Consider the following 27,244-nt stretch of genomic DNA (forward strand, 5'->3'; position numbering starts at 1 on the left):
GGAATGCTTCCCTTCTGGGCCCAACTTGGCGGGTTTGTTTTTGGCTCAGTCTGGTGGTATTTGAAGGCGCTCAAATACGCCAGTCTTATGCGGTAAATTTAGTGGCACGTAAAAGAACTCCTGCGGGATAAAATTCCAGCACCTCAGTGCCTCCAAAAATCATAAAAACCAATAACATTATTATTATTGTTGTTATTATTATTATTATTATTATTATTATTAGTTTTTTTGCACCTGCAATAATAGCTGAAATATTCTGCACGTAGTAAAATATGCTGTGGTGTAAAATATGCTGTCAAGTGCCGTCTACTGACAGAATATGTTACTAGATACACCCACAAACATGTAGCTATAACCAAGCAATTCTTATTCTTCAGCTCATAGAAATTAAACGTTGGACAATTCTGAAAACCCATAATTTTTGGGCATGGTCGCTAGAGTGTCAAGGTATACCTGCATCAGGAGACAAAACTTGCTTGCATAATCCGAGTTCCCAGCAGTTAGTATCAGGCCTTTAACATTTCAATATGTAGGCAACCTCATCCCCCCTACAGCTTATCATGACAGGCTGTCCAGTCTGGAGAGAGAGATATCCTCCACAAAGTCACCACGCAACGGATGGGCATCTCATCCGTTGTCCTGGTGTTCATGTATGCATTCGTAAATAGGTTCACCTACCCAAGTACTGTACACATATATAACTTTTTTTTTTTTTTTTTTTTTGGCACTTACAATTACAACTAAAATATTCTGCACATGGCATTCCTTGACTCATGTAAAATGTAACAAAAACTGCTATCAGTGCCATCTACTGACAGAACTTGTTATTGGATACACTAGATACTCAACAATATAGAAAACTTTCCATCTTCTACACTTAACATATTATGAAATAAATAAATAAATAAATTCGTAACCATAATAGTATAAGTTGTAACAGACATCTTTAATCAGAGTACTGAACAGGAATATTTTAATATTTGCAATTGAGAGGAAATATAAGTTAATTGATTAAGGGCCTGTACTACGACAGCCAGATAAAAGTGTAGTATAAATTTACTTGGCAGTTTGGACATTTATCTGGAAGTTCTGTTGAAAACGCGTACTACGACTTTCGTTTATGTGCAATCTGGGAAAATATTCTCGAGTATCGCTATGCCGAAGTTGGAGAGGCTGTTAACGCTCTTATCTGGGACTTCGCTCCTATCAGGGACGCTACTGTAAAGAATCAAGATGGCTACACATCAAGATGAATATATATTTGCATGATGCTGTGCGAAATTAAGTTGTTACAATGTAATCTGTGCATATATTTCTAAAGTATGTCATGCTTCCTGTCCAGCTATCACAGAATTCTCAAAGATTTCCCAAGCTAGCAAGTTGTTGCTACTGACTATATCAGTAGCACACAAGCAGTTAACAGCAAGCTTCATGTGTAGCCGTGGTCGTTAGGAAAACATCTTTTGCTGCTAAGCATTTTTTTGTGGGTTCGAGTCCCAGTAGTCTAACTTTTTTAACCTTCTAAATGATAGTCGATAGGGTACTAGAGGTGATAGTACACATTTCCTAATCATTAAAATGCGTGTCAAAAGCGTGGGTTCTATTCCAAATCTATCCGTGACGCACATATGGAGTAAAGGTATACGATGTTGTTCATGGCGATTCGTCCGTCCAATGAGGATGTTAAAGAGGTTATATTTCTTTTACTTCATAACAACTTGCTACAAATGCATTTACTCTAAAGTGAGATAAATGCTTGCCAGTTATGATTCTCACATTGTATTGAAAAGAAACTAACTACTTATTCAATGAGCAAACAATAAATTGAATTAATGATAAAATTAATGATCCTACGCTGTATCAGTGGCATTAATCACGAATATAAACTTTACTTTCGCCGTCACGCGCATCCTCGTAAATAGTACTAGACAAAAAAAGGTACATAACCTGAATCTTAACTTTTGCGTCCAGGTAACATTTTCAGTGTTTTAATTTTCTATAACAGTTTCAGTTTCGTTATACAGTTAATTAATTTTAACATTTCTTCGTATGTGTATATTTCAGTCCTAATTGGACTTCCACATTATAGCTTAATAAGAGTCTGATATTGGATTCTAGTAATACAATTTCAAAAGGAATAGCGCTAAACAAATGAAAACACCAGGGAACACTGCACTAAATTTCACTATATTTTCAGTAACCTTATTACCATCCCAATAAAAATGTTACTACATCTTCTGCATTACAATACCGTCGTTAAAATCCGTTGGTAGTACGCAAGAAAATATTTAACTTCTACTTTGCAAAACTGCAGCCTACGTATCTGGCAGTTTACCTGACAGTCGTAGTACAGGCCGTAAAACTGATAAAGTTGGTGGCACATTGGTTTACAGGAAACGAAGAAACCCCAACCACTGGAAGTACACTCTCTCAGATGTTGGCGATTATTGTTTTAAGAGGAAGTACAGCTAGGCAACCGTCCTCTATATAACACTAATCATAGAGAAAAATATGAAGGGGTCCGACACTTAAAAAATGAGGGTATCGGCCAAAGGAGGACAAGGGCCACGAAGGGCATGAAAATGAAAGACTCCCTAGACCTCGCAATCTGATATTGTCGGGTCAGAAAAGAACGAGTTGACCAAGCGAGGTCGGATAGGACAGATGAAAGTGAGGAGCTTGGCACAAGTAAGTGGAGGACGCAGCTCAGGGCCCCATGGTCGCCAGCCCACGCCCCCAAGTTGAGACCTCTTGAGGCCCCTTTTAGTTGCCTCTTACGACAGGCAGGGGATACCATGGGTGCTATTCTACTGCCTCCACCCACAGGGGGAGCACTCCGTCATCGAGTATGTTTTGATAGTCTAATTCTGGTCAAATCTGTCTTGTGTTTGCATCAGATTCTTGATCTTTCTAGAAGTTTGATGTATCTGATAGGAACGCTTTGGTTTAGAGAGATAAGGAGTGTATTTTGTGATAATGTGGAGAATTCTTTTTGTGTGAGGGTAAGTTTATTCTATTGCAGTCGTGGATGTTGCTTAATACTGTCATTCGAGGCCAGAAATTTTAAGTTTGGGATGATAATAATGTTAAATGTTATGTTTGTATTGTCTGTTCACAGTACAGTGCCCTGGATACCAGTCCACTGAGCATTTATGTGATGCACCCATTCTGGAATAGAGTAGTACAGGTAGGTTGACATCTGTTTGTGCTTATCATATATGTATGACCAATAGTTTTCTGGTTATGTTGGATAAAACGTGCATCAAAACATAGAAAAACGGCTAGACGTAGGTAGAAAATATATAAAAAGATATTTCTAGAAAATTTATTTCTAACTACGCTTGTTGGGCTACACCATAATGGTGTATTTCAATAAAAGAAACATAAACTTTTATACTTTCCACATGTTGACTGGATATTGTTGACAACTGGGTCCCAGGTTCAATAAGTATATTTTCTTAGCTGGTTTCCATAGAGTTTTGGTGGTAATGTCTCCTCGGGAGGTCTCGCTTCTCACAATATGTTTTTGCTTCATTTTTATTAGATTGATATTTTTATTGTCCTTATTGAACATCATCCATACTCGTTCCAGTTTCAAGGGAGATTTAGATATGATGTGGTCTCTGGAGGGGTTTGGTACAGTTCATTCTAATTGATGCCCTACAAGTCTGGGAGTCTGATGATGAAATCTGGTGTCGACACGTAGGGTCTCGTGTCATATCACCACTGTGGAGAGGTTTGGAATTGAAGGCAGGCTTTTGGCACGCAGCATTACCACTCTTACCTTTACCGGGCAAGTTGGCTGTGAGATTGCATGCGGGAGATAGTGGGTACAAGCCCCACTGTGACTTCCCATTTTCACACCAGGCCACGGCCTCTTCCTTCCCACTCCTAGCCCTTTGCTATCCCATCGTCGTCATAAGACCTATCTGTGTCGGCGTGACGTATAACAAATTGTAAAAAAATCTCTTACCTTGCCTGCCTTACATTCTGATGGTGAAACTTATTTCCACCTTGAACTGGCTAATGACGGCACCAACGATCATGTCTACTAGGCGGGCAGGTGGTGCAGCTCTTTTTAGGTTCACCCGCGATGGACGTGAGCTGCATGTAGCATTTTAACGACATACCAGCCTTCCTAGCAGTACCGGGTTGCAGGGGACAACAGCTATGTTTTGGGGGCAGACCTAATACGGCCTCAGCTACATTTAGAGTGCCTGCATGGGAGTTTTGGTGTTCTCATTTACTCTGCCAGATTTCTCAAGAGTTTCAGTTCATTTTGTTGGGTAAACACGACTACCTCTGCATTTGTCCTCAGATCAACCACTATGTAGCCTATATCAGAACCTTTATTATTTTGAAAATTTCCTAATTCTAAGTTATATTTCCTCCTGTTCAATACGTTTTGTTAATGTTCCAGTAATACATGAAAATGTCACCATAATGGTTTGCTGTCAATATGGATAAATAATGATGTTTATATTGATGTATCCACTAAGATGCACACAAAATGCTGTCAGTTGTGTACACTGTTTTATTTACACATGTTCTGTACACGCACTAATGAACTGCCATCTTGAAACAAAACACTTCTACGAGAAGTAGAAGAAGAAAAAGACTGCCACAATAGCATTTCAACGTACTACCAGTCACAACATGAATTCACATACTCGATTAACAACTCTTGTCATCCCTCTAGACTGCCTTTTTATATACATTGCCTGGCCAGGCTTCTAGAAAAATATGACACAACATGTTTTCTCGTAATTTGGAGAGTCTTCAATAGCCTGTTTACAATGTAAGGAATTTTGTACACAATTCCAGTTGCACATTGCATTGTTCTAGACTATTACAGTGTGTTGCACAATATTGCAGTGGATATATACATCATATATACAGGTAATAAATTATATACTATCAATTACGCGTTCTTACATTAAATGTACTCATATTAAGATACACAGCAAATGTTTCATGACATAACCTCACAAATAATACGATCATAATTTATACCAAATAAAGTCTGGAAATAACTACATAGATAACAGTAATAATAATAATAATACTCGTCGATCTCGATATTTCTATTTTTTACCCATGCGTTAGAAAATATTGCTTCCAAGTTATACTGGTCCATTACACTTGCATCAGTAGCATGCAATGTAAGGATGTTAATGAGGTATTTACAAAGTTCCCAGTATCAGTACTTGTCTAATTGGGTAGTCACCAGCTCGTGAACATGGCAGGAGTTGTCTTTCTACGAGGGCTCCTTCTTTGCTAGTAGCAACACCGTTGTATGTACACCAGGAAATTGAACTTGTATTTCTTGCATAACACACATTATTCTTACAGCGTGGTTTCATGTGAGTCCGACAAGTAATAACAAATTTCAAGAAGTGAGCTCAATTATTTACACCAGGCAAACACCAAAGAATAGGGTTATAGTAATGCGTATAAGTCTGGGTGAGAGAATGTGTGTATTTCCTCATTGAGCTTGAAAACTGACTTGATTATGAATATCTTGATTGGCTAAGGGAACCTCCATTGTTGATATTTGTATTGAGGTTAGTTTGTTGATGGTCATGTTGGCAGCAGTGATAGCCTTACTATACAGAGAGTATGTATTAACTTTCTTTTATTATCTGTGTTTACAGTTATGTCCCAAATGGGTTGCTCCCAATGTGCTGACATTTGTTGGCTTTCTCTTCACTGTGCTCAACTTCATTATGTTCTCCTACTATGATTATTACTTCTACGCTTCAAGCTCTGACCATCCTGAAGTTTCTGCCATTCCTAGATGGGTGTGGGCTGTTGCTGCCATCAATTTATTTTTAGCTTATACCTTAGGTAAGTTCTGTGATTTATCTAAAACTGCTTTAGGTTCCTTCCTATAGAGAGAATGACATGCAACTGTTTGACCTGTTTTGTGAACATATCCTTTGAATATATTTTGAAGGTAATCTTATTTTGATTGAATGTAAAGATAACCCTTCAGTTTCAGTTCTTCGGTCTTGTACCAGTGGTTCATTATAAAGAAATATTTTAAAAATATTTGAAAGGTTATTTTACTGTAACATTTGAAAAAAAATGTCTGAAAGAGAAAACTTTACACTACAAAAAGCTTAGTGAGAATAGGTTTAGACATTTTTTATGATATAGAAAATATTTTTCCAGTAGTTGAATAATTCGTTCCTGAAACTGAACGGTAAGGACACATTTATCAAGAGAAATGAATTTCATTTTATGGGTCTGTATTGAACTTTGATTAAATGAAATTTAAAAAAATAAGTGAGTTAATTCCACCTTTTCAATACAAATTAAATAGTGTTTGTTAAATAAACATTAAATGGGACTAGTTTTGACCTATTTAAAGGTCATCTTCAGCCATATCGCATGTAGAAGAAAGTATTTGAAACACAGTGGTTTTAAAGATGGTCTTAAAACATAGAAGTTTGACACTATGAAAAATTGTTTTGAGAATTTAACGAAAACAATTTTGTAGTAAGAAATCAGTTCACTTAGCTGTAGGAATATATGGGAAGAAGAAGTCTTTTATATTCTTCGTAGTATTAAAGAACGTAGATACAAATCAAAAATCACAGTTTTGGCGAGATGTGGAATTGGGCAAATATTCATAATGTTGTTGTAGCACAGGAGAAGAAGTCATTTGATATTCTTCATATCACTGTGAAGCGTAGATACACTTAAAATCATTTATAATCCTGATCAGATGTAGAATTGAGCATATATGTTAAGTATTGCCTTATTTAAAATGGGAGTTGAAACAAATATATTATTGTAGTGGAAAGGAAATTTTATATAGTAGTGTAAAGAAAACAATGTAAACAATAATGAAGGTTTCCATAGAGATTAATGACTTTAAAAAATGAAAGTGGAAAGTGGAAAAATGTAGGAAATATTAACACAATTTAAGGAATGTAAAATATTAAAAGAAAAGAACGAATGAAAGAATTGAAAAGAAATGTCAAAATGTGGCTCATCCTGCATAACCAAGTGTTGGACTTAAGGTGGGGCTGAAGAATGAGGGAATGGGGGTGAATGTTGAGGAGAGGTGGGATGAATGGAAAATTGAATTTAGATCAGTTAAATTAAAAATTTTAAGAATAATGATAAAAAGGTCAAATAGAAGGTTGGCTTTTTCACATATTTCATTTTGGTTGTAATTAGAGTTAAAATATTGATCTAAATGTATGAAAAAATTCTCATATATCAAGTAATGGGCCTTTGTGTAATTTTTTAAGAATTATTAGATCTTGTTGAATATCGGTGAAATTATGGTTTTAGTCATGCATATGTTGACCTACTTTATTGTATTAAATGGCATTCTCTTCAGGTTATAAAATCTTCAGAAAACCTACTCAAACCATTTTCACAATCAACCTATAAAAAATATAAAAAAACTCTTTCGATAAACACAAAGCTGAAACACTATAATTCCATAGTTAAACCAAAGGCAACGTATGCTAGTGAAACTTTATTCAAATTAAATGTAAAATCTACAACAGACAAATTACAGAAAACTGATAGAAGAATTCTTAGAACAATTATTAATAAAAAACAAATTGATGGACAGTGGAGATTGTTGCCTAACAACATTGTCTATCGTGAATGTGAATCAAGAATATCTACAATGCGTAAAAGAAGAATTTCCTTTTTCTGTCACATATCAAGATTACCAGACACCAGGATATTGAAACAACTATTTGATTAATTTTTGAAAAATGAAATCAATAATAATTGGTTCAAAGAAGTTCAGAATGATTTGGAAGAATTGGGTATAACTCGGCAACAAATCAAAGACAGAAAAGAGAATAGGATTTTGAAGAACAAAAACATAAGTCTCAGACTAAAAACAGTTGAACGGAAACAATATACTATATCGGACACACAAAACGCTTTCAGGTCGGAGAGGATGAGAAAGTTCTGGGAGAAAAGAAGAAATTAACTCAAATGTATTGATTTAAGTGCTCCAATGTGGGCGTAAAATATGTAAATAATGATAAATAAATCAGACATTGCCCTTTCAAGTACTTTGATAAAAGATAAACCTAAAACCTCAATAATTTCAATCTTCACTTTTAACAAGGACATTTACAAAATCATTAACACCTTTGAAAAATATGATATAAATATAGCACTCAAAACTAAAAATAAGAATTCAGACATCTTATACAACACCACCTCTATTAATACATTTAATTGTTTCTCTAATTCCGGTAGATTCAAATGTCATGATTGCAATATTTCTTACATCAAACAAGGAGAAACTTCGTCACTAGATACTCAGAACATAAGAATGCCATTAAATACAATAAACGTGGTTTCCCATTTTCACACCAGGCAAATGCTGGGGCTGTACCTTAATTAAGGCCATAGCCGCTTCCTTCCAACTCCTAGGCCTTTCCTATCCCATCGTCGCCATAAGACCTATCTGTGTCGGTGCGACGTAAAGCCCCTAGCAAAAAAAATAAAAAAAAATAAAATAAAATAAATATTCGGCTGTAGGTCAACATATGCATGATTAACCATAATTTGACCGATATTCAACAAGATCTAATAATTCTTAAAACATTACACAAAGGCTTGATATAACTGAGAATTTTTTCATACATTTAGATCAATATTTTAACTCTAATTACAACCAAAATGAAATATGTAAAAAAAAAAAAAAAACCTACTATTTGACCTTTTTATCATTATTCTAAAATTTTTGAATTTAACGGATCCAAATTCTATTTTCCATTCCATTCGTTCCACCTCTCCTCAACATTTACCCTCATTCCCTCATTCTTCAGCCCCACCTTAAGTCCAACACTTGGTTATGCATAGATGAGCCACATTTTGACTTACTTCTTTTCAATTCTTTCAATCTTTTCTTTTAATATTTTACATTCCTTAAATTTTGTTAATATTTCCTACATTTTTCTAATTTATTTTTCCTTTCTTTTATATCAGCATTGGATGAGTTTTCATTCCACCATTTTAATACAAAGAATAAAAAATTATTTCAACAAGTGCCTTTCCACTTTCATTTTTTGAAGTCATTAATCTCCATGGATACCTTCAATATTTTTCACATTGTTTTCTTTACACTACTATATTAAATTTCCTTTCCACTACAATAATATATTTGTTTCAACTCACATTTTTAACTAAGGCAATACTTAATGTAATGCCCAAGGTACATGGACAACAGTGAACACAGAGAAATTATAAAATTGACAACAAGCACAAAATTACTTAACCCTAGAACGGTCGGGTGGAAAATGTAACAAGGAAGGTCGGGCTGGGTCTGGTAGACCCAAAACCTAAACGTCTATAAAACTTTTTAAAATTATTTATTTTTACAATATAATACATTGAATATTATTATAGAATGTTCTCAATAACTTTAACTCAGTTTTATATTTCTGCATTGTTTTATTGATAAAAAGAACTTAAAAGGAAGATAAGCTTAAAATTTTAGCTAGAAAAAGTAATGTTTATAAAAAAATCGCGACAAATAAAGTCCACTTGATATGTCAGTTTGATAATACTGTTTTATGCAAATGAACGTATTTGTTATCCAAATGCCTAAGAAAAAGTGGCTTAGGTTCAATATTTTAACCAATTACACTCGGGTGAAGTTCCTCAATTGTTAACGCAGTTTACACACAACATTTCCGCATGTGTCAGGCAAACCCAAACTTTGCAGATCTTGCAGAAGTATTTTGTCTTGTTGTCCTTACACATATGACATCTACCTCTTTTCCCAGGCTCCGGCAATTCTCTATTTTCAATAGCTTCCCCCGAAAGTCTCGCAGCCAGAAGTCGAATTTCTCGAGGCAGAAAACTTTGGTGTGCTCGCTCTGCCATGTACGGTTGCACAAGTGATTTTGCAAACTCCTTGAGGAACACACGCCTTTTCATAACCACAAGGTTGGATTTTAGCGTAACATATGCATTTAGGGCAGCAATATTCAGTACAGCAAAGAATAAACATAATGGCCAGCGCCTTGTTCCTCTAGCAACTGTATATTCTGCACTCATAGCGTCCACTACATCAACGCCACCCTTGGTGTCATTGTAGCAAGTGATGACTTTTGGCTTCCTTTTGACACCATTTTCTTCATCAATTTCTGCCGTGTGATGCATAGAGGAAAGTAGAATTACACATTTGTTACGTTTTGGCACATACGACACCATTGTAACCTCCTCCTGAAATCCAAACATACTTGAATATTGTTCTTCTGTTCTTTTCATTTCTTTGCAAGGAATTCCCCTGGTATTTCACACTTGTTTTTCCTCAAAGTACCAACAAGCGTAAGTTTGTTTTCTGTTAGAAGTTTCTTCGTAAGGCTGTAAGAGGTGAACCAATTATCTACTGTTACATTTCGACCACTGCCTTTTATTGGTTCCACTAGTCGTAAGACAACGTCATCAGGCTTATTACTAACACGAAATGGGCCTTCTGGTTGAGTTCCAGCATAAACTTCTAAGTTTTTAACGTAATAGCTCTTAGCACAAGCCATCAAGAAGACTTTTATACCATATTTTGATGGCTTAGAGGGGATATACATCCGAAATCGGCACCTCCCTCGAAATGGTACTAGCATTTCATCGATAGTAACAAATTCTGAAAGTGAGTAATACTTCTTACAGTTCAGTACAAAGAGGTCCAAGAGCTCCCTAAGTGCTGCTAAATTATCTTTACACTTCCTTTCATTCCGTGAATGGATATCATCAAAGCGAATAACACGTGTAAGAAACCTGAACCTTTTCAGAGACATAACAGCTCTAAATATTTCAATTCCTGTTCCGTCTGTATCCCAAAAGTCCTCAATATTCATTTTACTTCCATGTAATGTGCCAGCAAGATATAAGAGACCAAAATAAGCCATGATCTCGTTGTTTGTAGTTTCTCTGCACATTGTTGGGTCACTCTTGTAGTTAGATGTAACAGATCGTATAAATATATTAGTTGCACCAACTACCAAGTCTATAAGAGGTTCATTGAAAAATAATGACCACGATTCTAATGGAGTGTGCACATTCATAGCATCCCTTACAGGTCCTGGTAAATGAGTGGAAACTAAATCGTGGCTTCGTGTGCGTACATTTTGTGGGAATTTGTCTTTCTTCCATTTAGTCTTATTGTCTTTACCGACAAAATAACGACAGGGATTACCCTCATCTGGAACGTACCTACAGCTTGTGCCTGGAGCATTATAAGCACTGTTGTTGGAAATAGTGGCTTCGCGGATGTTTGGAATGTTGATATTATCTGTTTCTTCCCCAATACCGTCACTTAATTCACTATTAGAATCATGTTCACTGTTCATCACGAAATCTGGGTCAGCATCAGAATCATCAAATTCATAGTCTTCGTCACATAAAATCCTCTGTATTTCCTGCCTAGACACAGTTGCTCGTGATGCCATTCTTAAATTTTCTACTGTATAATGATTTCTATTGTCTGTTCAATAATTATACAATGTACACTCCACAAAACCTAAAAGGAACTAATATATCACACGCAAAATCCACTAGTATGTTGGAACACAAACGTTACATAAACGGTCGGGCCGGGTTTGAGAGACCCATGACTACTTTGCGACGGTTATAGACAAAGACTCGTTGATGAAGCTTCCGGTTTACTGCCGCAGCGCATTCTGAAGAATGTTTCAGGAAGCTATAGGGCACTCCAAACCTGTAGGTGCTTCGACCTTGTAGCTATTACGAAAATGCGTACTACTGGGTCACACAGACCCAGCCCGACCGTTCTAGGGTTAACTTGGGGTCAGTAGCATACAGAAATAAAGCATGGAGGACGCAGAATAATAAGAGATAAAGAGAACAGGATTTTAATAACTACTTGAGGGGTTGCCTGATCAATATCACTAACTACCAAATCTAAACTCCAATTTAGGGTAAACTATTTCCTTAATGAATAAGGCTTTAAAGTTTGTTTGGTAACTACAATTGGATATCTTTTAAAATTAATTAAATCAGTGAAAAAAAATTGAGGAGCAAGTATCACTTACTAAATTATTAAATAATTTTCAATTGAACCATCTGCTTCAAAACTAAAAATATTGGAAGGCTGAAACAGTAGAACCTCGGATTGCGAGTAACTTGGTCTACGAGTGTTTTGCAAGACGAGCAAATATTTTAAATAAATTGTGACTTGATAAGCGAGTGAGGTTTCGCAATACGAGCGTCACATGTACATACGTTTCCACCTCCCCTGTGCCTTTGTTTTCCCCTCCCCCTGCCACTCTCTTTCCTGGGAAAGTGCGTGTAATCATTTCCCGCGCTGGACTTCAGTTGGCGTGCCTCGCTCGCATAGTCAACACAACTCTACTTCCCCTTTCTCCGGAATATTCCACGAACAATCAGACCATGTCACACCGCTATCACACTAGGTCGTGCATGAAGGCAGTTCTCCAAGGCAACGCGGATTAAACATTTGCCAGATAAGATCGCGAGGCAAGCTGTCCGAATCAGATCGCCATTTTATATAACAAAAGCCACCACAGGGTTTTAGCAAGTTAAACGACTAACACAATTTCTTTTATCACATTCCGAAGAGCAATTCTCGGAAGTTAAACAGTCAACAAGGCCTTTTAACCACAAGAATATCACTCAAGGAAGTTATTAAATATAAACAATAAATACCTGAAGACTGGTGCATATGACATAAACTTTCATTCAAGCACAAGTGTTTTTGAATAAGTGCCTTACCATAGACACTTTAGAATATTTTAAAGTATATTTATTAAAAACAAAGTGTTTAACATCACCACAGACACGAATTTTAATTAAGTTATTATTTTCCTCACAAATGCCTGAAGATTATTACAAACACAAACTTTTTATTCACGCCACCTAATGTTATCAAAAAGAATTTTACCATAGACACTTTTAAATATTTTAAATATGTTTTTCATCATTTAAGTTTTTAAACACAATTGTAAATGATACTGTAATTTAAGTATCATTCACATAAATCTCCTTACCCCCAACCCCCCCCGCCCCCATCTTCCATTTCGTTTAAAGCATCTAGAACAATAGTTTTTGGATTCCCATGGGATATAGTTTTAAGATCCAATGTGCTTGCTTTGAAATGTTATCCTCTAAGATTTTTTATATACAGCTGAAGATGATCACTAAGTGGTCGAAACATGTACTGTGTTTGTTACTGTATTTTTAAGTTTGCCAAAGGCAAAAGAAATAAAGTATCGATTAGGTGGCTTTTTAGATTAATTTGTTGATTATACTCATCGATACGGCCATGAAGTGGACAGTTTGCAAGTGGACAGTTTGCAATAGTCAACACCGTACGAGTGTACATGTTTTGTTTCTGTCATCTGTGATATAACTGTTCTGCAACGATGGGCCCTGTGAATGAAAAGAAGGCTAAAAAGGAATTCCGTCGGAAGAAGGAGATGATTACAGTGGATGAATCTGTTCAATGACAATGCAATGTCACATTTTCGTGAAATCCTCAAAAAGAGGCAAAAGCAACAGTCATTAGACAGGTTCCTCGTTAAAGTTGCACGAAAAGAAAACGCTTCCAATGAGCCAACCGATAGCAGTGATTCCGTTAGTGAAATTCGAGTAACTCTTCTCATGTCATCTCTCGTCTCCCTCACACCAACAATGATTCTATTTTAAGGTAAAGTGCACTTTAATTGTTTTACGTTATATTTTGTTTTAGAAATGTTATGCGAATAAATGTTTTTGTGTTGTGGACGAATCATCCGAGTTTCAATAGTTTCTTATGGGAAAATTTGCTTTGATATACGAGCGATTTGAATTACGATCATGTTGCCGGAACGAATTATGCTCGCAATCCAAGGTTCCACTATACTTCATATATTTTTACAATGAAATTAAATAATAGGAAGATTTTAAAATAAAACAGATATATTTAAATAAATGGATAAATGTCCGGCTCCATGGCTAAATGGTTAGCGTGCTGGCCTTTGGTCACAGGGGTCCCGGGTTCGATTCCCGGCAGGGTCGGGAATTTTAACCATCATTGGTTAATTTCGCTGGCACGGGGACTGGGTGTATGTGTCGTCTTCATCATCATTTCATCCTCATCACGATGCGCAGGTCGCCTACGGGAGTCAAATCAAAAGACTGCACCTGGCGAGCCGAACATGTCCTCGGACTCTCCCGGCACTAAAAGCCATACGCCATTTCAATGGATAAATAATATTTAATTAAAACTTTGAAAAATTAGAATACTGAAAAGATTGCAGCCTATTAAATAAATTATAATTACTTGTACCATAAGGAAAATTCATAGGTAAATCCCATTAAATAGATGGTCATCTAACTTAAATTAATTCCTACTTAATAAATAAATTACGGGCCCATAGCTAACTACAAATCAGGTTAAAATTGAAATTTGTTATAATATTTTCACACTATAATAATTAGGCAATGACAAGAACACAAACACATGCCCAAAAACAAAATGTGACACCTACAGAAAAAAATTACTCGGATATATAAATAAAATTTAAATGACAATAAATAAATGAAGCTAAAACATGCTGGAGAACACACCTTCAGGAGCATACATTCTGGACATATGAACTAGCGAGAGGCTCCCAAATGATTGGACGTCAGCCATTATCCATCCAATCCACAAGAAGGGAAGCAAAACAGATCCCAGTAACTACAGAGGAATATCACTCCTTGCTGTTACCTATAAGATATTTTCCAAGATTCTGGAACGCCAAGTAACAAGACAGTTGGATAAAGAGTTAGGAGAATATCAAGTAGGGTTCAGAGCATCAAGGTCCTGTACTGAGCAGATACAAAATCTGAAATCCATCCTTCAATACAGCAAGTCAAGAGCCCAACAATGGGTAGCTATATTTGTCGACTTCCAGAAAGCATACGACTCAGTGGACAGAGTTACTCTTTATAAGAGATTAAGAGAACTAGGACTTAACGACAAAATCAGTGGGCTGGTGCAAGCCACCTTGCACAATACCACAGCCGGAGTAAAGTTTAGAGGACAACTCTCGGAGAGTTTCGCCATTAAAACAGGGGTGAGACAAGGAGATGGCATCTCGTGTATGTTATTTAATTGCGTTCTGGAAAAGATAGAGAGTGGATGAGATTCCTCCCAGAGAACACTGGATTACGGATGGGGATTAAAGCCAACAACCTAAGGATACCATGCCTAGCCTTTGCAGACGATCTAACGTTATTGGCAAATGACATACAGGAGGCTACTACTCAGCTCCAAACACTGCACTCAATAACAGCTAAAACAGGTCTTTTGATCAACATAGGAAAGACCGAGTTTGTTACTAACATTAAAGATGCCCCTGGAAAGATGAGAGTCAGTGATAATATCTTCATCAAGAGAGTCAAAAGTGTACCTTGGGGAATAGTTCCCAGATGACCTCAGCGAAACAATGGCTCTTGAACACAGGAGACTCAAACTAGATAAGGCTTACCATGCCTGTAGAAAGCTATATGCTTCAAAAACTCTGTCGATGAATGTCAAACTAAGACACTACAATGCAGTAATCAGACCTTCAGTCCTCTATGCAGCAGAGTGTCTATATTTAACTAAGAAGACCCCACTAAGTGCCCTCGAGGTACAAGAAAGAAAGTTCCTGAGACGGATAGTGGGACCAAGAATTTTACCAGATGGAAGCTGATGGTATCAACCAAATCGTGAGCTATATAAACACCAAGAAAATCTCATAGATGCCATCAGAAGAAAGCGACTGGCTTTTTATGGACACCTATCCAGAATGGATTCAAATAGGTTATCCCATAGGATCTTCAAGGCTGCTAACAAGGGCAAAGCTACTGGATTCGTGTGCATGAAGCAAGTGGAGAAGGAGCTTTCGGAACTCCATATACATCAAAACGACATAGCTGATCGGAGTAACTATCATACAACTCTTAAAACTAAATCCTTTGTAACATCCCTCACAGAAGTTACCCACAGACCAAAAGACGAGACCAGGAAATGGTCTGAGGAACGTAAGATTGAATTTAGCCAGAAAATGAAGGACTACTGGGCCATCAGGAAAGCTCGAGGTACCAACAAGAAAACAGCTGCCAAGCCATCCGCTAAGAACACCAATTGTGGCAAACGACGACGATGACATCAAGAAACAGCTAAAACACAAGCACCGTAGTCCATAGATGGCCCTAATGAAATAAAAAAAATGAAGCAATATTTGCCAGCTAAGTAGAATTTCACAAGGGAAGAGTAATATAGGAGTTCCACAATTTACGGAACAGTACGAACTGGCGTTTACAACCACCTAAGCCAAGCTAAAAAAATCCTCTCATAGTTGGCAAGGCCACCCAGAATTAAAGCGTCCACAAGATAAGATAAAAGGTGATGCAACAAAAGATCAAAGCAAGAAAATAAACAAAACACAGATGTGAATTAGAGATGAGAGCTTTAACAAAGGAACATAAATAATGGTAGAAACAAATTTCAATTTCCTACAGCCGCGGTATTATATTATTCATTACATTACTCATTGGTGATAACTGTTTGAATTTGAAATTTAATTTAACAGAGTATTAGAATGATAACCAGAATTACATATTTAATTTTAATGGAGGAAGGCTTTAGACACGGCATAATCGCATATGAGGCATAATTTGAACACAACCCCAGGAAGGCAAGAAAACTATCCCATAATAATAAATCGCCAACACTGGGTAACACACAAAAGATACAGAGTAGGAGGTTACATTACAAGCACAGAAGAACAAAATGAAATCGAGCAAAAATGAATAATAATAATAATAATAATAATAATAATAATAATCCCAAAGATAAAAGGAGCAGAAAATTTGATACAAATGATAATCTCAGACAAATTAAACAAATAGAACAATACTAAGACTCACTACTTATGCCGTGTTTTCGAATGACCCCACAATCAAATTACAGTTATGTGTGATAATCTTAACAATACGGTTTTAATAGTACTGATTTTGTAACAAATTTTTTTTATCCCGGAGAAAACGTAGTTTTGATTAAGACAATGGTTTACGGGAAGTCTAGTTGACGAGATTCAAACTTTAGTAGGGATGTTGATTTTATTAATTCAAAATGACGCCAGAAATTCCATGCTGATAGTTGCAGATAATGCCTTCTTCAAGGAATCCACGGCAGTAGATGTCACCAAAATATTAAAAGGCTGTTATTACTTACATTTTCACAGTTGATTGTCCGTATTAATGTTTTCCATGTGCACAAAACTTGCGATACAGTTTGAAGTCAGTTTCACACTCCCAGCAATTCAGAGCTCACGTGCTATACAAATACACCGAAGAAAAATAAAATTAGAAAGTCCTGAAACACTAAATATTAAAGCAATGGCCTCAGTTTACAAGGGCACTAGCCCGGAGTATCACACTCCATATTCCCAACACTTAAATATGTTTTGGAAGACCCACACCAAGCGACCTGTATGTTGTACCACAGTTGAAGGACAAGTCACGTCAGGCCGTACCTCACAGTTCAGAAAGCAGTTACGCGCATGCGCGCAGGTTATATGGTACAATTTCAGTGTCCAAACCAGGTCTTCAAAAGTGAATACAACAAGTGACAGTCCAAAATTTTCAAGTTCAATTAACATGGTATGGTGTTACTTGGTTGACGGAAAGTGGATCTTCACACTATACCAGCAGATAAACACGTTAAGTGTGATCAGAAGAGATACAACAGGGCCAGTGTCACATCACACACCACACAAGTTACTAGTTCTCCGATCAGTAGATGCATGGGTGTAACGTTGCGCAAATAAAACTGGAACACCATACACACGAGCAGAAAGCGAGGGACCAAGTGTACATTAACAGACCACAATGAAGCAAAATGGGTTAAACACACATGTTAGGGACCACATTTGTTTTTTCAAGCAGGTTTCCAAGATACCTTTGTAACATTTTAGTAAATTTTGTGGGGTAATATAAGTTCCACATGCCTAAAATTACTTGGAACTGCTCCAATTTGAAGCTTAAGTTAATCACACAAGTAACATCGTTAACATAACTAAGTCAGACCACATTGGTATTGGCATTTGAAGGATCACCAAAATAATGAAGATATTTTACATTGCTTACTGGCGTGTAAGTCAATATACACTAATTTACTTGAAGTACCAATTTATGTGCCATAATATTAATAATGCAACCCTTTTTGAGTAAGAATTGTGTATTAAGAAAAGGTGAAAATAACTTAAATGTTCCAAGAATTCAATATACTAATATCGAGAATAAACACAAGAGAACAGAGTAATAATTTTGAATATTTAAGATGGATCATGGAATCCAGTGGTAAGTTACAGTAATTTTCCCAACAAATTAAGTAAAATTTTATAGACCTAAACAGAACGTCAAACAACAAATTATTGGGTCGAAGACCATTATAGGTTCCACATTCATTTTCATGAAATACTAGCATTCTTCCACACATTACATAATTCCAAAGGTCAATATAGATACCCAAAGGATACCAAGACAGTGAACAGAAAGTATAAATCAACGGAGGGTACAGGGAGGTAACAATGGATATGCCTATTACTAGATGGATCTATCAGTACTCACAACTATAAACTGTCCACAGTGACCAGATAACCCAGAACATGAAGGAGATTAGGAAAATGGATAGTAAAGGGACAGGAAAATATAGTAAACTAAACCATCCGCAACCATAATGCAGAGATCACATGGAAAATCGACCAAGAATAAGAAGAAGCAATGGCAATAATTGGAGACTTTGTCGACATAATAGTAGATGATAGGGAGCTTATAAGTGTATTCGCAAGAGATCACCATGCAACCATTACAGACGTCAACAACCACATGACAGACGACAATTACAATAAGAAGTAACAACTCTCATTATTGTTCCGTATTGAAGATACGTTAGGCATAGGATTTCAAGGATAATTTAATTAAAAAACACCTATTCAATACTTTCCACATTTAATGTAGTTTGAATCTACATGAACTTATGTAGACTTATTAGGTCAGGAACATGTTTTCACCCATTATTTTGGGCATCTTCAGCCTGTAGACAACCTTTAGGTCAAGATTTGGGACCTTTTTCAACCAGTATATACAAACCAATATATCCAATATATACAAACATTAATGATCTCTTAAGACTAACATGCCAGGATAATAATTTTAAAAATGTGAACTAAACATAACTGTGGGTAACATACGTTAATGGTGTTTTAACACATTAAAATTTTTTTGTCGGTCCTATTCTATCTAATTTGGAAATATGTCCAAAACTAAAATGGATCTTTTTTCTCTATCATAAGTCTTGGGTAAAGAGGATGTTATCATCATTACCATCATATTACCATTATTAGAAGCATAGGTAAAGGGAAATTAATGAACGAACTGGAAAGTCTACACATCTTTTTGGACAAAACCTACAATAAAAATAAAAATCTTAATTTATTTATTTATTTATTTTATTTATTTATTATGGCTTCTTTCATGTGGCGAAGTTAGGGCACACGGCCCTCTCTTACACTTAACCACAATACAATAAATAATATTAAGGTTACCTATTACTGATTATACTAATTACACTACTTATACTATTTCCTAAATTAAGCTTAAGTTACACATCCACACAATATGCAGCTTATTATCTTATTAGCTCGTTACTTCAGTCCTCTTTTCTATCTCACACAGACACTTGCACATACACTTACAATGTACCCACTTATCAACTACCCTTACGTTTATATTATATAAAACTAACAGAAACAATTTTTAATTTTACAATTACCAATCACACGCACACAATTCACACCAATACACACTTCAATCGGTATCTCTCAACAGGAAGTCTCGGCAAGATATTTTAAATTTGAGGAAGGAGTCAATGCTCCTGACACTTACTGGCAGGGAATTCCAAAGCCTGGATCCGGTTACAATGAAAGATTTATTATACACAGAAGAGTGGTGAAGAGGAATAGCTAAAGTGGAGCCCGAGCGAGTGTTACGATTATGGAAGGAAGAGAGGAAGTGAAGTTTAGATGAAATATACCGGGGGGAGTTACTATGCAGGAGTTTGTGTATTAAGACAAGTATATGATATTCACGTCTCTTATCAGGTTTTAACCAGTGCAGTGCCTGATAATAAGGAGTAATATGCACATCATACCGTAGGTTAAAAATGAATCTAAGGCAACAATTCATAATACGCTGCAGTTTCCTAGTTTGTTCTTTAGTAGCGTCTACCAAGATAACATCACAGTAGTCAAGGATAGGAAGAATTAGGGTCTGTGTTAATCTTTGCCGCATGTTTAGTGGTATAATATCTTTGTTTAATTTCAGTGGGTGTAGAGTAGCAAACACCTTATGACTTATGTTTTTGATATGTTCTGTCCAATTTAGAGTTTCAGTCATAGTCACCCCAAGATTTCTCACTGTTTTACTGTACGGAATTGTGCTATTATTTATTTGTAAAGGAGGAATGATCGAATCATTGATCTTGTGTAGGAGCTTCTGGGAACCGACAATGATAGCTTGCGATTTTGATGGATTTATGAGAAGTCTGTTTGCGAGAGCATATTCATTGAGTTTTTTCATGTCATCATTTATGCATTTTACTGCGTTTGGTAATTCGCTTAAGCTGCAATGGTAGTAAATTTGGAGATCATCAGCATATAGGTGATAATTACACGTTTTTAGAGAAGATGAAATGTCATTGATATACAATGTAAAAAGCAACGGTCCTAAAATACTACCTTGTGGCGTGCCAACTTTCCTTGTACGCCATTCTGAATTTCTTTCGCGAGTTATCACCCGCTGCCTCCGATCTTTCAAATATGACGTAAAAAACTTCAGTACTAAAGGGTCAAACAAGTAAGATTCCATTTTCTTAATTAGTAGCTGTACGTCTATTGTATCAAATGCACCACTGAAATCCAGTAGCGTTAGTACTGTAAGTTGTCGTTGTTCCATAGCTAGTCTGATGTCTTCTGTCACTTTAAGGAGAGCCGTGGCAGTGCTGTACCCTTTCTTAAAGCCCGATTGTAATGGGTCAAGGAGAGAATAGTTATTTAAATATTTCAATACTTGCTCGTACACCAGTCTTTCCAAAGCCTTAGAAAGCGCTGGAAGAATAGAAACTGGGCGATAGTCAGAGGTCAGTTTAGGATCGTTTATCTTGGGCACTGGGATGACATTAGCTTGTTTCCAGAGTGCAGGGAAAGTTCCATTTCTGAGACAGTAATTGAATATATGTGTGATAATCGGGAGGATAGCGCCTATTATATTATGTATGAAATGTATAGGGATGTCATCTACTCCTACTGCTTTAGATTTAATAGAGTACAGTACTTTTTTAATTTGGTTGCTAGTGACCTCTTGGAACGAAAATTGAGGACGGTTAAGTGGAGGGACGGCTGGTTGATTCGTATTTAATTCTGCCTGATTGATTGGTTTAAACGTGATTCGTTCTTCAGAGAAATATGTAATAAGCTCGTCTAGGGGAACAGTTGGTTCACGTTGCTGTTGTTGGCCCTTTACAATACCAAGAGAGCGTAGTTCTTTCCAGGAATTCCTGGCATTCAGTTTACCTGAAAGACAGTTTAAGTACTTAAATTTCTGATTTCTGATTTCTTGCTTAATTCTGTTCCTAAGTACCCGATAGTTTTCAAAATAGGATTCGTTACGGGTACGTTTGTACCGTCGGAACCATGAATCACGGCGAGCCATCAAATTCTTAATTTCGTCATTTAGCCATGGGCAGGGGGGGCGACTCACTTTCACTTGTCGTTTGGGAGCGTGTTTGTCGTATAGACTAGTAATGAGGGAATTTAGTTTGTCTATTTTTGCGTCAATATCGTCTAGTAGTAGAATATCGTTCCATGGTAGGTTGTAGGCGTCATACTTCAGTTGATCTAAATTAATATCTCTTATATTCCTACAAGTGGTGAACTTAGGTTTGTATTTGGGTATGCGAAGAGAATAGGATAAATAAACTAGGTCGTGTGTTGAGATCGATGGAACAGGAATTTGGCCGTGATTTAAGGCTTTCTGGGGATTGTTTGTTATGATTAGATCGATTAGTGAGTGTGAAGTGTGATTATTACTATATATATGGTTGGTAGGATTTAATGGGAGAATCGTAAGGTTACAGGAAAATAGTATATCAAGTAGTTTGTCCTTCTGAGCTGATTCTTTCAGTAAGTTTATATTTAAGTCTCCTAATAGTACGATATGTTCGTAAGTTAGTACTAGGTTGAATAAACAAGCTTCCAACTCCGTCATGTTCACTATATCTGGAGGTTTATAAACTACGGCGAAGAGGACTTTCGTCCCTTTAACGGTGATCTCCACGACCATGAACTCTGGTCCCGGTTGAGTGGCATTTTGTGATGTGCATATTACTCTACCTCTCAAGTCATTTCTGAAATATAGGGCTACACCGCCACCTTTCCTACCATCCGTTCTATCCCAGCGGACGAGTTCGTAATTATTAATATTTACCATAGCGGAAGGGATAGTAGGCCTTAGCCAAGTTTCACTAATACAAAAAACATGTACGTCATTGTCATTAACAATTGTACGTTAACGAAATTAAAAATCCTTTGTACGAATTAACACCTAGATTAATTTATATCGTGAATTTAAATCAAAGCAAAATCCCTCAGTTTTTTAAATCTCCACACTTAAATGCTTCATCCACCATACCAAAAGTTAAGCCCGCCCATATCGCTTCTAGGAACTCCCCTCCAGCAATAGTACATACCAGACCAGGCTACCCCTCACTCTCCCTCCATGCCCCGCCCCTCCGTTACCGCACCAATACAACACCAGGAGTAGAAATGTTGATAAGACGGGCGCTGCCGGAACAGACAGGTCCATCTAGTATGAATTGAACAAGTAAGTCATTTTACAGTTATGAGGTGTTAGTTTAATACATTTTGGCACAACGCGTGCTCTTAATTCTTAATTTAAAATTTCTTTTTTTACTTCATTACAGATAATCTTAAGATCCCTCCCAAAGACCTAGCAAACACATCAACGGGGATGATATTCATACAAGACTGTATAAAGTGTCTAGGATGTTCCTTCTCAATTAAGCAGCAGCCTAAAACTAAGAAACAGCTTAATATTGTACTCTTGACAATTCCTTGACGTTACATGAGACCCGAAGTCAAGATGCTTACAGTTTCATTCACAAAAACGTTCTTGACCAGTCTATTTACAACAATCGGTTTTAAATCTCCACTAGTGTTTCAATATTAGTTATGTCAAGAACATGAACATGAAAATGAAATATGTGGGTCAAATAAGCCCCAGTATCAATATCCTCCTTACTCAATACTTATGATAGAGAAGAAGATCCATTTTAGTTTTGTACATATCTTTAAATAGAATAGAACTGCCATGTTAAAACACAGTTAATATAAATTTATATTTTCAATCTTGACCAGCCTACAATTAACAATCAGTTCAAAAATCTCCACTTGTTGACAACACATCCTGACATCAGTTACGGTACGTCAAGAACATGATATGGTATAGGGGTCAAATGAACCCCGGTATGTAATATCCTCTTTATCTAAGACTTATGATAGAGGAAGAAGATCCATTTTAGTTTTGGACATATTTTCAAATTAGATAGAATAGGACTGACAAAAAATTTTTAATGTATTAAAACACCATTAACCTATGTTACCCACAGTTATGTTCAGATCACATTTTTAAAATTATTATCCTGGCATGTTAGTCTTAAGAGATCATTAATGTTTGTATATATTGGTTAAAAAAGGTCCCAAACCTTGACCTAAAGGTTGTCTACAGGCTGAAGATGCCTAAAATAATGGGTGAAACATGTTCCTGACCTAGTAAGTCTACATAAATTCATGTAAATTCAAACCACATTAAACGTGGAAACTATTGAATAGGTGGTTTTTTATTAAATTATCCTTGAAATCCTATGCCTAATTACAATCAGGACGATAAGGGACAACAGACAAGGAATAAAAATGGTATTACAAAATCAACCAGAACCAGCTCAACGCAGCATAAATAAGGGCCAAAATTCAAGGAAAATTCCATTTCCATATAAATAATCTTTGAACATAATGAGCACAGGTGCATTATCAAGGCCATCAAATGTTCGAAAGAACCTCTGGAAAATCCAGGACTAACAATATGGTGGCGTAAAGACAGTCCACCCTGTGTGATTACGCCAACCAACACAGACACCCTTCCAGCCAGTCGGAATTCACGGTATATAATGAAACATAAACAATGTAGAAATGGTAGATAACACGATGACAAAGCTCATGAGTTGGAGAAGAACCTTCAATGAGTCAATTGGGTGCCATACCCCAGTGACGGAAAAGGAATTTTAGCAACCGACCAGGAACTATCCCATGTGATCCCATACTCATTGGAATAGAACCTAGAACGGTTAGATGACAACCAGGCAATAATATAAAATTGCAGATACATGCAGGGTTGAGCCAGATCCGCAGAGTTATTTATTTTATGCCTTTGTATGTGGCAAAATTAGGGCTCATGGCCCTCTCTTACAGTTAACCTACATACAGTACATAGTCGCATGAATTAGAAAAATAGCATTGTTAACAGTCTCTAAAATCTACTTAAATTAATGGAGTAATATTAGCCTATAACTTATTATAATTTTTTTAAAATAATTATTATCTATCTACATCACCTAGCTCTAAATCATACATACTCATACATACTAACATTCATACAAGCTGATCTTTCTTTCTTTCTTTCTTTCTTTCTTTTTAATAGTATTATTAAAATATCAATAGGTTTGTTGATAAAATACGGTACTTACGACGACGGGATATTAAAAAGAGTCGTAACTTCGGCAGCAGTTATATCTATTAGTGCAGGCATTTGATAGGGTATTTCAAATAGCAGTTCAACGATCCCAACTATCACGAAGGTAATAACTTCTTTTAATAATGCAATACTGTTGTAAATTTTGTTTAAAGAAACGATTTCAACAGAATAGGCAGTATTTCACTGGCGAAATAGTTAACAGTTGTAATTGTTATTGATTATTGTCGCTCTTCTTATTCAAATATTGGCATTGTTGGCTACAGTCTGTGAACAAAGGGTGAAGTGTATCAAGAAAATATAAATAAAAATCAGCTGATTCTTGTATTCCGATCATTTGTAGTTCTGTGTAGGGAGTTAAAGTATCATTAATTTATATTTCACACCCTTGTCATTTCAGTATTTATGAGCAGTTAGCTAATAATCAAGTTCCTACATTCCAATAATTGCAATTCAAGCTCCTAGCGTAGTTTAGACAGAAATACTTTTGAGAAATTATTGTAAACAACCTCATATTTTTCAGCATTTAAGGGCACTTTTATTCTCCGTCCCGCGGAGTAGGGAAAATAATAGTAATCCACCATCTGTAAAGATCACATAACCGCATTTCAGTTGAAAATTGTAGTGTAGATATGGTATATTAGATAGTATCTTGCCTGTTATATTGGTGTGTATTTTTGTGCAAATGGCAGGTTTCATTTCTATTACAGCATAGTAGGACAAAGTAGTACTAATATTAATCTGTATACGTGTTTATTAATAACTTTGTTGGTAATCTTTGAGTACCTACCGGTAGTTCTTGCGAATATCTAACTTTAGGCCTAATTGGAATTTTCATTTCTATTTGTGCTTAGTAAGAAGCTAGTATACGTCTGAATGTAGTTTTAACATTATTGTAGTGTAGTATACTAACTTATTAGAAATTAGAGTGCCTATTCTATAATTTTGAGTAGTTTTGCGAATTTCGAACTTTAATGGTAATTTTCTTTTCCGTTTTTGCTTGGTAATAACCTGTTGTAATTAGAATACGTCTGAACGTAGTGTAAAATTATTGTAGTGTATTATAGCATCTTATTAGAAAGTAGTGTGTTTATTCTATTACTGTGAAATATTTGTATAGTACCGTTTCTGTGGTATCTGTAGTAACTCTCTTAATAAAAATTCTGTTGTTGTAATTAGGCTAGACTTAACTGTGGTTAAGAATTGTGTAATTCTTGTGTATAATTCTCTGTTTCCAGTAATTAACAGCAATTTTCATCGTGTTAGCATGTTGTAGGAATAAAAATAGTACAGTTAAGTAGTATTGTAGTGTAGTAGTAGCCTATATTAAATAACTTACTGTCGTGTGATCTTTGTGAACTAACCTAGACAATATTTCTTTCCTTTCATTTTTATTTTGCACAGAATAAGTTATCTTATTTTTCCTTTTCTTTTCATTATTTAGTAAAAAATGGCTAAGCAGTGCGAGTGTAGGAACTGTGGGTGTGGCCAAGCATTAAGGAGTATGAGGGAGGAGTTGGAGAGCTTGAGGGAGATAATTAGGATTCTCTCAGAGGACAGGAAGGAAAGTAGGCCTCCAAACAATGTACAAGATACAGTAGGTGTAATAGAGGGATTGGAAGGAAAGGGGGGAATTGTGGAAGACAGGTGGTCTAATGTTTTAAGGGAAAGGAGATTGCAGGCTAAGGGCTCCATTCAGGATCAAAATTCAGGACAGGTGTCGGTGAGAAATCGGTACGAGTCACTGCAGGTAGAACAACCGAGGGAAGATGAAGAACAGGGAATTGTTGCCGAGAAGTTTGGATGTAGGAGAAAGGGAAGAGGTAGGAAAGGGAAATGTGGATAGGAAAAGACAGGTGGAACAGGGTCATGGGATGGAGAAAAGGGAGGAGGAAGTAGCTTCTGGAGCTGTCAGGAAAGATAGGACTGACCAGGAGGGGAGGGGATCAAATGAAGTGGGTAGGGTTGAGACTCTGGTCATGGGGAATTCTATCGTTAGACATGTTGGAAAAGTGTGCGGAGGAAAGGGTACCATAGTAGAGTGTTATCCAGGAATTAGGTTAAGGCAGTTGTTGAGGAAAGTAGAAGAGAAGGAGGAGGGAAAGGAGAAGGTGGTAGTGTTTCATGTTGGTACTAACAACGTAAGACAAGCAGGTATAAGTACCAACATAGTTGGGGATGTGTGGGATCTGGTAAATGCAGCATGGCTGAAGTTTAAGGAAGCGGAGATTGTTATCAGTAGAATACTGTGTAGGACGGATACTGACTAGAAGGTGATTGGGGAGTTAAATGAACCTATGGAGTGGGTATGTGGGAAACTGGGAGTGAAATTTCTAGATCCTAATGGGTGGGTAGGAGATAGGGATCTACGCTC

The 27,244-nt window shown here is 36.4% G+C and overlaps 1 protein-coding gene across 2 annotated transcripts in view; it reads left to right on the forward strand.

The window, feature by feature from the left end:
• The window catches only part of LOC136876048 (ethanolaminephosphotransferase 1), a 261,187-nt gene that overhangs the window by 27,387 nt on the left and 206,556 nt on the right, over positions 1–27,244 (forward strand). For both annotated transcript variants that reach the window (XM_068228192.1, XM_067149670.2), the window contains exons 2-3: positions 3,119–3,187; positions 5,655–5,847. In XM_068228192.1, the coding sequence (XP_068084293.1) occupies positions 3,119–3,187; positions 5,655–5,847 (262 nt within the window). The remainder of the gene's footprint in view (positions 1–3,118; positions 3,188–5,654; positions 5,848–27,244) is intronic.

Source organism: Anabrus simplex, chromosome 6 (assembly GCF_040414725.1).
Source record: "Anabrus simplex isolate iqAnaSimp1 chromosome 6, ASM4041472v1, whole genome shotgun sequence".
Classification (NCBI taxonomy): domain Eukaryota; kingdom Metazoa; phylum Arthropoda; class Insecta; order Orthoptera; family Tettigoniidae; genus Anabrus; species Anabrus simplex.